Source organism: Dryas octopetala, chromosome 2, assembly GCF_963921425.1.
Source record: "Dryas octopetala chromosome 2, drDryOcto1.1, whole genome shotgun sequence".
In the NCBI taxonomy this organism is placed as follows: domain Eukaryota; kingdom Viridiplantae; phylum Streptophyta; class Magnoliopsida; order Rosales; family Rosaceae; genus Dryas; species Dryas octopetala.
In genome coordinates, this window is record NC_141367.1 from 30833469 (window position 1) to 30847518 (window position 14050).

General features: G+C 36.6%; 3 protein-coding genes across 3 annotated transcripts; 2 read left to right on the top strand and 1 right to left on the bottom strand.

Moving 5' to 3' along the window:
* Positions 1 to 2968: 2968 nt before the first annotated feature.
* On the bottom strand, positions 2969 to 6090 carry LOC147295602 (Tetratricopeptide repeat (TPR)-like superfamily protein). The gene is made up of 2 exons (XM_086233646.1): positions 3310 to 6090; positions 2969 to 3233 (listed from the first exon to the last, which is right to left on the bottom strand). The coding sequence occupies exon 1, from the start codon at positions 5949 to 5951 to the stop codon at positions 4371 to 4373; it is 1581 nt and encodes a 526-aa protein (XP_086089772.1). The 5' UTR covers positions 5952 to 6090; the 3' UTR covers positions 2969 to 3233; positions 3310 to 4370.
* Positions 6091 to 6385: 295 nt separating this feature from the next.
* Positions 6386 to 9619, top strand: LOC147295603 (uncharacterized). Its single transcript, XM_086232638.1, has 7 exons — positions 6386 to 6864; positions 7465 to 7706; positions 7799 to 7921; positions 8009 to 8125; positions 8233 to 8418; positions 8548 to 8689; positions 9211 to 9619. Exons 1-7 carry the CDS (start codon positions 6468 to 6470, stop codon positions 9384 to 9386), a joined length of 1383 nt encoding a protein of 460 aa, XP_086088764.1. The 5' UTR covers positions 6386 to 6467; the 3' UTR covers positions 9387 to 9619.
* Positions 9620 to 11583: 1964 nt separating this feature from the next.
* LOC147295604 (MLP-like protein 328) lies at positions 11584 to 12594 on the top strand. Its single transcript, XM_086232083.1, has 2 exons — positions 11584 to 11854; positions 12085 to 12594. The coding sequence occupies exons 1-2, from the start codon at positions 11665 to 11667 to the stop codon at positions 12348 to 12350; spliced, it is 456 nt and encodes a 151-aa protein (XP_086088209.1). The 5' UTR covers positions 11584 to 11664; the 3' UTR covers positions 12351 to 12594.
* The last annotated feature ends 1456 nt before the right edge of the window (positions 12595 to 14050 follow it).

Here is a 14050-nt window from a genome sequence, read left to right on the forward strand (position 1 = left end):
AATATTAGTTGTTCTCTTAATGTCACCTATATATGGACAAAACAAAGTTCAAGGTCTCAAGGTTAGATCAACGATTAAACAAAGCCATAGAAACTTCGTTGGAATGAGTTGTGTAAACTGAAATATTGGTGAATCCCATAAAAAAATTGAGGAAAAAGAGCACTACGCACCCCAAAATTTTCCTATTTCTTCTAATCTAAGTTTTGATTAGTTCGAAAAATAAAAGATTCTGCTCAAATAATTAACATGTCAAGGTTATTAATTATTTTGTGGGAAGGCGGTATTTCCCCACGAAATGAATGTTTGCTTGGAATCATTCATAAATGAGAGTGAGTTAAAGACGGTCTGATGGAAATGCAACTACCTCATCTCTCTGTACGTCAATTCCCATAAAACTCGTTTATTGCTTCCACCCACCCCAAGATTTTGCTGCAATATTTCATCGATAGCTGGTTTCTTTTTCTTATTTTCTTTTAATTTAAATTTAAGTTTTTGGTTCCTTCATCATAGATTTATATTCATTGAATAATTATTATCATTTTTATTACTAATATTGAAAGCCAATGACCAAGATAAAGGTCGCACACTGGTATACAATACGGCTGAAAGGCCAAGTTTATCCCAATATCAACCACCAAAAAAACTTCCTATTAATGTTATTAATGTAGGTCACATTCATCATCATATACACAACTTTTTTCATAATTGGCCTGCCATGTATACAACTTGGTGATGGTCTATTATTAATTGTGGATAATTCTGTTAGTGGATTAGTATCCTACAAATTGGATATATATTTTTCAATCTTGGGTAAATTAATAATACAATCTACAAGGATTTTTTGTTCTTGTGAAGGATGAAACTTTAAAGAGAGAAGTTTAGCAGCCTATATACCTAGAGGGGCTTTATGGTTTAACATGTTCATTTGGGTGCGATCAATTCAAGGCCAAGTAGCAACATTTTTTTTTTCTTAGAGCCAAGTAGCAACATGCTTGTTGGTGCAAAAATCGGTGAGTCAATGCAACAACTTCAAACAGTTAACCTAGTTTCATGTTTGGTCTTCTTTGCATGTAGTTGATATGGAGTGTTTCGAATGAGCTGGCTTGCTGATATGTCTTGGTTGAGGTTACCTGCATGAACAAAGATCAACAAAAGTAGCACCGGTGTAATACCAGCCAATTATACTCCGATGATTAAATCAGGGATAAATAAGTAGAGTAGAACTAGCAAGAACAAGGTAAGAAATTATGAGTTATTCCCTCAAGGGGTGTGTGTAAGTATTTAGGATTGTGAACCCCTCTTCAGTGTTAGAAAAGTTGCATATATAGGCAAAAAAGATATTTACCTACATGTTGATGAGTGATGAAGATGATGCCACGTCACAAATTCAGAATAGTAGCATGCACAACTACCCATCAAAGTAGCATTGAATGCAAGCATGCCTTTGTGATAGTTGGTAGCTCTAAGTGTCACATTTGAAGCTTATGAGCTATTCGTATGTCAATCTGTAGATTCTCCAAGTGCAAATGGGACTACTTCAACTAATCGGATCGGAAAGATGTCATTTACAACCGAGCCAAGCCGAATAATCTTGGAGTCAGGAAGATAGGCTTGTCAGATGTCCAGGGTTTGAGCTGTGCTCAGCCTAGTCAATGTGATACATACTGAGCACCATTGATAAGGTCAGGCCAAGATATTGCCGAACTGAAATGATGAGTTGGACAATAAGTTTGACCAAGTGAACAACTGAAAGGTCAATGTGCCACATAAGACTGTCAGACCACGTGTAAGAACATGATTTGTTCGAAAAATCTAGGTGGATTTATCCACAGACATTAATACTAAATAAAATAATGCACTAACAAACAAATAAATTAAACATAAAAGAAGGAAAAAGCATGCATAGAGAGGCCTTGGGAGTCATAAATAGAAATAAATTGCTTCCATTGTTTGAGCAAAACAGTGCAGGGTTTTCTTTGGTACTTCCTTTTGTTTAACGACAAAAAACACGTTTCTTGGAACTTTAGAAGAATAATATCAGGGCATTTGGTCCCTAATATTTGTAACTTAGAAAGAGGGAAATTGCATCACTATAAAATGACAAAATTATGGCTTTTGTGACAGCATGAAATGAGGACTTTATGAGAAGGAGAAGGATATGTTTGAGTTTTGACAGAGAATCCAGAATGCCAGAATGAGGATGTGTTTCAAGTTTCAACTTTCATTGATAGTGAAGCTGTATCAGTTCTTTTTTTTGTTTTTCTCTTGGTTTTTTAATGCTTACAATATTATCCTTTACAATAGAAAGAATAAATAATCCCACTTCTCTACTGACTTCAATATCTTTATCCCTTAAAAACAGTAACTGCACCCACTTGAGTCTTTGACTACAAGATGTGGTCTAATTATAAAGTACTAGCACACTTCATTTTTAATTATATTATGGTAGAAGTAGAACTCTAAAACAGATCGTACCATACAACAAAAAACAAAACAAAAACAAAAAAATTCCAAAACAGCTAAGATTGAATCATGAGAGAAAGCCAACGTGGTGAGGGAGGGAAAAAAAGCTTGAGCTGAAAAGCTTGGCCCTTCCCTTTACACTAGGCTCTGACGCTCTAAAAGTTGAAAAGGTGTGGTAGAACTGGGCAGGACTGTTATGAGAACCCAAAAATCTCCTTGGGAGAGGGTTTTTGATGTTTATGATAACACCAACTTTAAGAAGTTAGAACCTTGAAAGGGTTCTTGTTTTAGCAAAACCAAAAAATATATATATTTTTTTTTTCAATAAATCTTTGTGATTTGTGAACCCAGTAGCGTGCCAATGAAAAGTCAGTTTCTGCTAATGTGAGTTCACGCAGTCATCAATAAACATTCATATTCATCATATTACAGATGGGCTGGTTGAGAGAGAACCAGCTGGGGAGGGGGATGAGAGAGAAAAAAGGAGCAGAAACTGAGATGGGACTTGGGGGAAATTCTCACGAAGGAGAAAGGGGATTCTCATAGTAGAGGAGAGGTAACAATGCCTGCAAGGAAAGTTTACCAAACCGAACATTGTAAAAACACAAAATCAACAGATAATAAACAAAACCTGTGCAGTGGAATTGCTAGTTTGCACCTACGGTTGATATAACAGGTCTGAGATCAAATTGGTAGAAGCATTATCATCGCTTATAGCACTTGTGATCAAATTGGTATGCAAATATTAGAGAAGCTGGAAATTTCGAATCCTGGCAGATAAGCATTTTGTGCTCAAGTTACAGTTGCATACAAGATTTAGAATTTAATAATAGCTGGCTCTTTTACCTCAAGGCCTTTTGATATTTGCAAGAAATCTTCTCTTTGATTTTCTTGAGTTTTTCCACTGGTGAATCTGAGATACGCTCCATGGCTAAACTCAAGACAGAAGATATACATTTCTCTTTCACAAGTAAAGGATCATCTTCTCTACCAAGCAAATTTGCCACCACAACTTGACTATTGAACCATGTAATGAGTCACGAACCTAATGCCTCAAACTCAGTTCTCTTGCAAAATGTTCATCTGTCGGCTTTCTTCTAGTGAAAATTTCCATTGCCTCTTGTAGAACAATAGATTAGAAATGTCACATATCCAAATCATAGCGAAGGTCCTGGTTAGTATTGCAGATGCCCCTTTTCCCAAGAGTTTGGAAATGCCAAAGTCAGATACATGTGCAACCATATCTTCATCAAGACATTGCTTGGCTTTACATCACTGTGAACCATGAGTGTTGAATAACCATGAAATGAAGATATAACAATGCCGAGGCAACATCCATCAGAACATTTAGTCTCTGCAATCTATCTAGAAAATCAAAATTACGCATGTCTTCTAGTGCCAAGCCAACAAAATCAAAATTATAACTAGTAATGATTTTGATGAGACTTTGGTGGCAAACATTGCACATTATTCTGAGTCAAAGTCTTGGATGTGGTTTCCATTTCCAAATTGAATACTTTTACAAAACCACAACTCTGGCATTTGAAAGTGTTGTATTTGTATACAGAACTGAAACATTCTCTACCAAGAAAATTTCTTTCACCAAATCTATTAGAACCACACAGAAGTTCATGGTAGGAAATCCAATTTTTTGGCGTTTCCAAAGAAGATAAATCTATTGAGTTGATACCTTTTCCATCTTCCTTTGATTCTTTGTCGATACAAGTGCACAAGCTAGTACAAGCATTATTGACGACATTGTAGCCAATACTGTAGTTACCCTTGGGCAATAGTTAGTATCCATATCAGTGGTTCTTCTCCAAGCACACCTCAAAATTGATAGAAATGGAACCACCAACATATCTCTTTATTTTTTACCAATTCCAAGTCCTCATTAAATCTTGCGGTCACCAAAAGTGGTTGCATGAACAATCACCATTTCTAAAATGATGAAAACGGATTTTATCTCTCATGATAATCTCCCTTTTGGTAATTTTAGATACAAATTCACAGAAACTATGGCAATCAACACACATCCTCAAATTCTTTATCACCCTAATGGGGCATTCAGGCCTTAGATTTATAAGACTAAATGCAATGGCAAGCTTTTCACTGTGACTGCTTAGCGTGGCTTCCTTTTCCTCCATCTCCACATCATGAAACACAGAGCTGGTATTTGGAACGTAACCTATACTCCTCACCAGTCTCAACAAATCCTCCAACTTCGCATATATTGCTGATGACTCTGGGTGCAATCTGTCTCCGCCATAAAAAATATGGCATTTTTCATTAAATTCAACTGAGCTAAAGGCAGCTATTTTCTTAACACCTCCTTTTCTCATTCTGAGCCTCACCTTATCAACAAAATCCCACCTTCCAGCAGCTGCATACATATTCGACATTAAGACATGATATGAACCAATATCAGGAGCTAATTCAAAAAGTAAATCAGCTGCACGCTGGCCCAGTTCAATATTTTGGTGGATTGCACAGGCCCCCAATAAAGCCCCCCAAACCCCAGAATCCGGTTCAATTGGCATACTTCTAATGAAATTATAAGCCTCCTCAAGATGTCCTGACCGGCCAAGAAGGTCAACCATACAAGCATAGTGCTCTATTTTAGGTTGAATATTCTTGTCACGAGATTGAACCATGTCAATAAAATAAGCCTTGCCTTCATTTACTAGCCCAGCATGGCTACAAGCAGATAAAACTCCTAGAATAGTGACATGATTTGGTTGCACTCTTTCTTTCTGCATCCTAGAATACATATACAATGCCTTTTCACTCTCCCCATTTATGGCATACCCCAATATCATAGTGCTCCAGGAAATACCATTTCTCTGAGGCATATCCTCAAACAAAGTCTCAGCCACGTCTATGTTGCCACATTTCACATACATATCAAGCCGTGCATTGGCAACAATTATATTGCTAACAATCTCATGTTTTCTCATGACCCCATAGATTTCTTCCCCAGTCTCCAAACATCCTAATTGACCGCAAGCTGAAAAAGCACTCACAATAGTAAAAGCATCAGGCTTAATTCCAGCCACACCCATCTGGCGAAACAATGTAAGAGCCTTACCACCATGTCCATTTTGCGCACAAGCCGCAATGAAAGCATTCCAAGCAACATAATCTCTCGCAACCATAGTCTCAAATAGATAATCCGCCAAACCCAATTCCCCAAATTTCACATACATCATCATCAACTCAGTCCTCACCATAGCAACAAACTCCAAGCCATATTTCACCACATGAGCAAGGACAGCTGATCCAGCCCATAATTCGGGCAGTTCAGCACATGCCTTGACCACAAAGGTGTAAGTAAACTGGTCAGGACGAACACCCAGAAGGTGCATTTGTCTATAAACAAAGGCAGCCTCAATAAAAATGTGATTTTTGACATACCCTTTGATAAGGGTGCCCCATAGGAAAATACGTGGCTTGTGCATTTGGTCGAACAATTGACGGGCATAAGACATGTCCCCTAGGAGTGTGAAGTTGGTGAGAAGTTGGGTTAAGAGGCTGTTCTTGACAGAGAGGCCTGTGGTGAGGATGAGGGCATGGATTTGTTTGAGGTGGTTTGGGCATGAAGAGCATGTTTCCAAGAGGGTGGTGAAGGCTTGCTTGGTCAGAGGAATTGGTGGGTCGGATGGTTTTGGGGTTTGGATGAGAGGGAGAGACGAGAATTGGAAAGTTGAATTAGGAAGTGGCTGAAGTGAAAGAGTGAAGCAAAGCTTAGTCGTGCCGATGATGGAATGGCTTCTGGAGAGCATGGTATTTGCGTTAGCCCGGTCAACTGCTTGTCGTTGATTTTTCCTAAGAAGATGACTTAAAACGCTGTCGTCTAAGTTCACCGCTACTCTTGCAGATATTTTATACGGCCAACAAGAAACAGACACCTACACCCGAGGGCATTACGGTAATTTCCTTATAACTGGTAAAACGCTCTCAAGCAGCGAGCAGTTTGTCTTGAATCTGCTCAGTGCTCATCAGCCATGGCTGCCCAATCACCATGTGGATGGTCGTGGAACTCATCGACCCACGCCACCGCCACCATCAAATGCTCTTCTAATTCCTCAACTTTCTCTTCCTTCCACACAACTGCCGTTAAACGGCCTCGTTTCACCGCATCTTCTTCTTCTTCTTCTTCTTCTTCAAGTAACTCTAATGCCAAACAGGGACTTAGAAAGCCCGTGGAATTGGATAGTACGAGTCCGAATCCAAACACATTAATTAAAATTTCAAATGGGGATCGATCGCAAAGCCAAAGGAGAGAAACAACGGTAAGCTTCAAGTCCTTGTTTGGGAGACGACCTCTATGGCGGAGGATATTGTTCGCCTCTAAGAAAGTTAGGAGCATCATTTTGCTCAATGTTATCACCGTCGTTTATGGTAAAGGTTCTTCCTTTTCTTCTTTTTTCCTCTTAAAAATCGAAGTTTTAATATTATATAAATTTTGTTTGGCTGCTCAGAAAACAAAAGAGAAAAATTTCCAAAAGTATTAACATTTAATAATATGCCATAGTAGCTGAAGTTAAGTCCAGAGGACCCAATACTGTAACTTTTAAGTCTTTCGGGAACACACTCTATGAGTACAAGAAGGATATATATGAACACAAATTAGGATAAAGGACAAATTAAGTTATTGAACAGAGAGAGATGATGTTGAGTTTTAGTGGGAGAAATGAGAATCAGTAGGGGAAGCACGAATAAGTTAGTCTTGAAGGAACTAGTTCCTTAATCTCAGAAGTGAAATGAGAGATGTCTTCCTGCCAGTGGTGGTCGACGTAAGTGCTTACCATGGTTTTGTATTGAGTGGGAAGAACTTGCTCTCTATTAAGTAAGACATGTTCAATTACTAGTCTATAATGAAAATACAAACCAAATGCAGCCTTTAAACTTGTGGAAGTTAGATCTATCGGGTAGCTTCATATGGTGCATTGACAGTGCATGGCTCAAAATTTTTATTTCTTTCCACTCATCTTGTTTTAGCCAGTAACATCTCGGTTGTGAAAGAGGTGGAAGCCATCATGGACCCAGCAGCGTTCACTGTTGTGCGGTTTGCTGTTGCAGCCATTCCATTCATCCCATTTGTATTCCGAGCACGAGGTGATGGTCATACCCGCAATGCAGGGATTGAATTGGGTTTCTGGGTCAGTCTAGGGTATCTTATGCAGGCACTAGGACTGCTAACTTCAGATGCTGGTCGTACATCATTTATATCCATGTTCACTGTAAGTCTCTTAATTGACCTTCTATGCACATGTATTAAGGCAAATCTCTTGCTGAAGGTACAATGTTGGCATTTTCTGGGTGAATTTAACAGGTAATTATCGTTCCCTTGCTTGATGGTATGTTAGGAGCAATAATCCCTGCTCGAACCTGGTTTGGAGCTCTCATGTCTATTGTTGGAGTTGCGATGCTGGAATCTAGTGGGTCTCCCCCAAGTGTAAGTTGTTTTACCCTTTTATAAGATGTTTATAGAATCATCCGTCCCCTCTCTCTCTCTCAGTTCATTTTTATCAAACCTTTTCAGGTTGGAGATTTGTTGAATTTCTTAAGCGCTGTGTTTTTTGGTGTCCATATGCTAAGAACTGAACACATATCAAGAAACACGAAAAAAGAAAACTTCTTAGCTCTGCTTGGGTACGAGGTTAGTATATTGTCTTTATGTCCATGTTAGTTAGATATGGAATTAATGCAACTTGTTAATCTTCATTGGTGGTGTGGACAGTTCTAAGGTTCTGAGGTTCCATTCAGGTATGTGTTGTTGCTATCTTGTCAACATTATGGTACTTCGTTGGAGCATGGTCTGGTGGTGGCCTCCAAGACTGTAACCCATCATTGTGGACGTGGAAGATGTTCTGGGAGGGGATGCTTATGTTTCCATGGATACCTGCACTGTACACAGGCATATTCTCAACTGGTTTATGCTTATGGGTAGAGGTATGTGCATTAGCTCAGCTGAGGATTTTCCTTATAGTGTAGCCATGCTAAGGAAATTCTCAAGCATTAGTTAATTCAAACTGTATATTTTTAGCTTAAAATTTTATAAGTTGAAAATTATTTTGACAGATGGCCGCAATGCGTGATGTATCAGCCACAGAAACAGCAATAATTTATGGCTTGGAGCCAGTCTGGGGTGCTGGTTTTGCATGGTTTCTTCTTGGGGAAAGGTGGGGTGCTACTGGTTGGTTTGGGGCTGCTCTTGTGCTAGGTAAAGTACACTTTATTCTCATCAGCTAAAGATACAAAAAATCTTTTATCTTAAAATTATGAATCCCTGCACCTGAGACTGACTATTGCTGCTTGCAATGAGCAGGTTATTGTACTCAGATAGTCCATTAACCAACTAGACATTCTATTGGCTGAAAATTCGACAAACCTTAATGTACACCCATATTCAAACTCAAACTTTGGCATATCTATTAGAACTTTGTGAATTCCCATGGGGATCATGGGCTGTATCTGTGCAACCTGATTACTTTGTCATTTTGTGTTTTCAACCTTTTGGACAGTATTTTGAGCTTCTTAGGGCGATTTAATTCAGACCTAGTGTATGAGTACAACCATCTTGAGACCTAATGACTAAACCTATCTTTATGCATGTCATGACTCATGAAAGACTAATGCTTTATCCTTTCTTCAGCACTTGAGCATATCCCCACCCCAAGCATCTTGTAGATTGATGTGGTTTTGAATATGTATTCTACATGTTTGGTTCTTGTTTCTCTGCAGGTGGAAGCTTAACAGTGCAGATCATTGGATCAACATCTCCTGCAGAGTCTGGCAAAGATGTCAAGAATAGTAAGAAACTCGATTACCCGGTGGTTGCAGATAAACATAATGGCCTTTCTGCATCTCCAGTTATTGTCAGATCCAGAAAGGATATTCCGGATCTGCTAAATAAGTAAGCAATATCTCATGTAATCTCCGAATTCCCCCTTTTTTCTAGATATGATTCTGTATAATCCATGTAACTTCTCCTTGTAATTATGTAATCTAATTCCTAACTGGATCACAATTTTGGATGGCTGATGCATGCTTGAGGGCTCTCAGCCTTACATGTATATGTATCCTCAATTACTCCATACGAGTAGGACTTGGGAGCCTAAAGAAACTCATGTTAATTTCGTCCTAAAAAATATGGTGCTTCTAAACTAGGATTGTGTTTTTGGTTTTGTTGATCATTTTTTGCAATCTAAAAACCGAAATATTTTGAAAAATTTGGTTAGCACATTGTAAATTTGGTTACCTTTCACAATAGCTCAGGTGAACAAAAATTGCATGTCTATCAAGCCTATGTAACCACATATACACATTTTTAGCCGATGTGAAGCCATCGTCTTCGCATTAAAACACTGCTTTAGACTTGTGTGTGACAACAGGTATTGTGATTAAACAAAAAAAACAACAGGTATTGTGGGGTCGAATATTGTCTTAGATAATATTGTTATTACAAATAATTCAACAAATTCTATCCTTTCAAATAATTGAACATGATCTTCCAAATAAAAATTACATATAAAAAAATAATTATGAATAAAGTATCTATAAGTGCTGCAAAGGCCAACGTTCTCGAAAAATTTTCACTCCTTTCTACATCTGGTATAACTCTTAAAATTTGGAAATGGGGAGTCGATGATGATTTCTAAGTAAAGAAAGAAATGATGCATTATCCCAAAAGAGAAAAAATCTGAATTCCAACTGTGGACCTACAATTAATTTTTTTTATTTTTTATTATTAGTATAATAATGCAAATGATGAATGACTAATCGAGATCCAGGAAATTGATTTTACAAAGATTTTGGCAAATCTTCTTGTGGCATGATTGCATGAACCATGTGACAGGTGTGGATACCTCATCCCTGTCTTAAGCCTGGGGTCTACCTAGATTTGCTGATGACTGATGATCGATGAAACCAAATTAGCTGAACATTATATAAGTGATGTCAGTTTTCCAAAATTTGGGTTTTCGTTTGTTTTATATTTTTATACAGCACGAAAACTATTAATATTTATACAATAAAACCTCTCTATAGTAAAAATATTGGGACCAAACCAATTTTATTACTATAAGGATGCCGGTTATTAACTTATCCTTAATGAAAGTTGTAAGTGAAACATGTCAATTTTTAAGTTATAGACATTAGGAAAATAGAGATACCTAGTCTCAAATAGATACTGCATGTATGTAGTAGTTAGGAAGATACCTAAAAGAGTCATTTTGAAAGTCTACCAATTTGGCTTCAACAACAAGGTGTCCATGTTGATGAGTTAGCTCAAAGACGCGGTAACAACTCCAAAGAATAAATCATTGTCCTAGACAACTTTAGAGAAATATTTTATTTCATCTTAAATATTTATTGTTACATTACATATTTTACTCTTATTGACAATTAATTATTATTATGTGGAGACAAGTTTCTTAAGAAGGGACCTAAACAAATTATAACTTATTACAATCCAGAGGTTATTATTTATGACTAGATGGAGGTTATTAGTTTATTATTATACAGAGTATCACTATAAAGGGGTTTTACTGTATTTCTGGAAATGTAAGGTTAATGGGAGTGCCCAGCATTCACCTTAATTAATTAATTATACAATTTTAAAAGAGGTATTGGAGAAGTTGGTGATGACTTCTTAACAAAACAACAAACGCCATGGCTAGCTATTGATTGCAAATTCCTTATTTTATTAAATAATCAAACTAATATACGAATAAGCAGTTTACACTAAAAATTCAAATTCATCCTTTTGAATTCTTGAATTCATATGAACCTTAATAATTCTCATCGGCTAAAAGATACTGTAAAGAAGGGATGAAACTTTATTTCTCCAAACATATTGTGTTCAGCTGACTCCATTTCTGTGAATTCCTTTTTCCAATAGATAATGTATTTATGTGTTTTATCATATATTCATGTACGTGTCCTTTTTTTTTTTTTGTGGAAATTAAAATCATTCATGTGTTTCGATAGTAAAGGATATTAATGGGTTTTCCTAGCAAAACATGTGAATCAGATGCTTTCTAGATTACCCAATAATATAATACGCAATGTAGCAGCAGTCACTTGTATTTAAGGGGAACCCAAATTATGCTTTTTTTCATCAGCCTCATACACACGTACTACATATATAGTTTTTTTCTGAGCATCATCATCAGCCACAGTCCAGTGATTATCAACATGGCTGCTCTGCAAGGTAAGGTTGAGACTGAAATAAAAATTAATGCACCTGCTGACAAGTTCTACAACATCTTCAAGAGCCAGGCCCACCAAGTCCCAAACATTTCTGGTGGCAGCATACAAGGAGTTCAGGTTCATGAAGGAGACTGGGAAACACATGGCTCTGTTAAGAGTTGGAATTATTCAGTAGGTACGAGTAAGCCAATACATAAATGAATTTAGATTCTCTAATATGAGCCCATGACTAATATGAGTTGGGACTTGGGAGTAATCTATAGTGATACAATCATATGTTATAATGGAGTTGATTATGAATCTAACACTTATAATTATCTAGGTGAAAGTTAATTAAATTTGGAGGTTTAGTTTTTCTGTATACTCATAACTACAATAATTATTTTCTTGTGAAACCATGAATAGAGGACGAGGTCGGGGTATTGAAGGAGAAGGTGGAGTTAAACGACGAGGAGAAGTCGATAACTCTGAATGGGTTGGAAGGAGATGTGTTCAGCAAGTACAAGAGCTTTAAGCCCGTTTATCAATTCATTCAAAAGGATCAGGGCAGCGTTGCCAAATTGTCTATTGAATATGAGAAGCTGAAAGAGGATGTCGCAGCTCCAAACAAGTATGTTGGTTTGATGGTTAACATTGTCAATGACCTTGATGCTCACTTTATCAAGGCATAAGAGTGAAATTAAAGCATGCATACAACGCTTTCAAAAGAGTTCCCGGCTGTTAAAAGTTAATAAAATGTGCAAGCATATGCATGCTTGCTAGCTTTGTTTGGTTACAAGAAAAATGCTCTATTAGACCATTATGTATGAATTAAGAAGGTCACTTGTTTCTATGTCATGTTATGTAAGCGTTGTCTCATGTAACAAATGTGTGGATTTAAGGATATGTACGTGATATTGTGATGTATCAACGATGGTTATCATATATATCAAATAAAATGTGTGTTGTATGTCCAGTTTTCGTTCATCTTTAATATATCCACTACATAATTCTTGATATGATAAATACAACTGAATGTAACCTAATTTCATAGAAATCCTCCAATAAAAAAGAAAAGTCCGTAAATCCTCTGTAAAGATGCCACATGTAAAGTAACCTTTTGTAACAGCCATCATTAATTCAGCTTTGATCCATTACACTCAAATGTGAGGTAACAAAAATCACATTATTAGTTTATGTGTCGCAATTTTATTGATTACTTGGTTTGTCAAAATAATTGGTTAGTTGGTTGTTAGCTTTGGGACGTGGGCTCCCATGAGGTCACCTTGTCCATCTGGTATTGTAGACCTTTAAGGCTTTAATCATACAATAACATCACTCAATTTGGGAAGTTCAGCCCCCTTGTCCAACCGTCCGATTGATACGTGAAACTTAATATAAGGCCGAGTGAGAAACAGTAAATTTAATGATTATATTTAATGTGCTTATAAAATAAATAATTTATTAAAGTAAATTTAACCCTTAAATATATTGTTTTTTACTTATCTTATATATGAAGTCTTTTGTATATATTGAACGAATAACAATTTTAATATGAAAAACTTAATGAGAATGATTCCCCTCCACATAAGTATCTTTGTTTTCTAGTCAAAGTTATTCAAGATATTGATGCGCATCTTCTTAAGAAATAAGTGTACGCACCAACCACGAGATCTATATTTGGAATGTTCAATATATAGTAAAGAATAAAACTTGTGAGAGATTTAATTAATGTTACTATAACATCAATAAAGGCTAGCTTTATATATATATATATATATACAGACTCCTTCTATTGAGGTATACCTCAACTTATTTGTGTTGATATATGACCTTATTGGGGCCCACACGAGTCATTTTGTATCGATCCGAACCGTTCGCAAGAATCATCTTCATTGATAGATCATCCTTGCAAAAAATTAGTCAAATCGGAAATCATTTGTCTATCTAATTTTGATTACACTAATGACGGTTTCATCGAAAATATTTGGTTCATCCATTTATTTGATTAAAGTTAGATAGGCAAATGATTTCTAATTTGGCTAATTTTTTGCAAGGCTGATCTATCAATGGAGATGTAAAAAATGAATGGTTCGGATTGACACAAAATGACTCGTACGTGTGGGCCCCAACAAGGTATACCTCAACATAGATAAGTTGAGGTATACCTCAATAGAAGGAGCCTATCTATATATATATATATATATATAGCTAGCCTTGTTGTGGTCGTTAATTTCATATTAATTTGTATTTTTTTTTTTTGAATTTAGGGGAAGGGAGAATCGAATTTGGATGTTGAGGGACAAATTTTACGACCCTTCCAACTGGGATACCTACCAACTGCATAATAATGTGTATATTTATTTGAGTGTTGTAATAATATTACTTTGTG

What these genes read in the sequence shown, in the direction of transcription:
- LOC147295603 (XM_086232638.1), top strand. Translation starts at nt 6,468, where the DNA reads ATGGCTGCCCAATCACCATGTGGATGGTCGTGGAACTCATCGACCCAC. An exon ending in CATTTATATCCATGTTCACT is followed by an intron (nt 7,707 to 7,798) that starts GTAAGTCTCTTA and finishes TGAATTTAACAG; the next exon opens with GTAATTATCGTTCCCTTGCT. An exon ending in TAGCTCTGCTTGGGTACGAG is followed by an intron (nt 8,126 to 8,232) that starts GTTAGTATATTG and finishes GGTTCCATTCAG; the next exon opens with GTATGTGTTGTTGCTATCTT.
- LOC147295604 (XM_086232083.1), top strand. Translation starts at nt 11,665, where the DNA reads ATGGCTGCTCTGCAAGGTAAGGTTGAGACTGAAATAAAAATTAATGCA. An exon ending in GAGTTGGAATTATTCAGTAG is followed by an intron (nt 11,855 to 12,084) that starts GTACGAGTAAGC and finishes AACCATGAATAG; the next exon opens with AGGACGAGGTCGGGGTATTG.
- LOC147295602 (XM_086233646.1), bottom strand. Translation starts at nt 5,951, where the DNA reads ATGTCTTATGCCCGTCAATTGTTCGACCAAATGCACAAGCCACGTATT.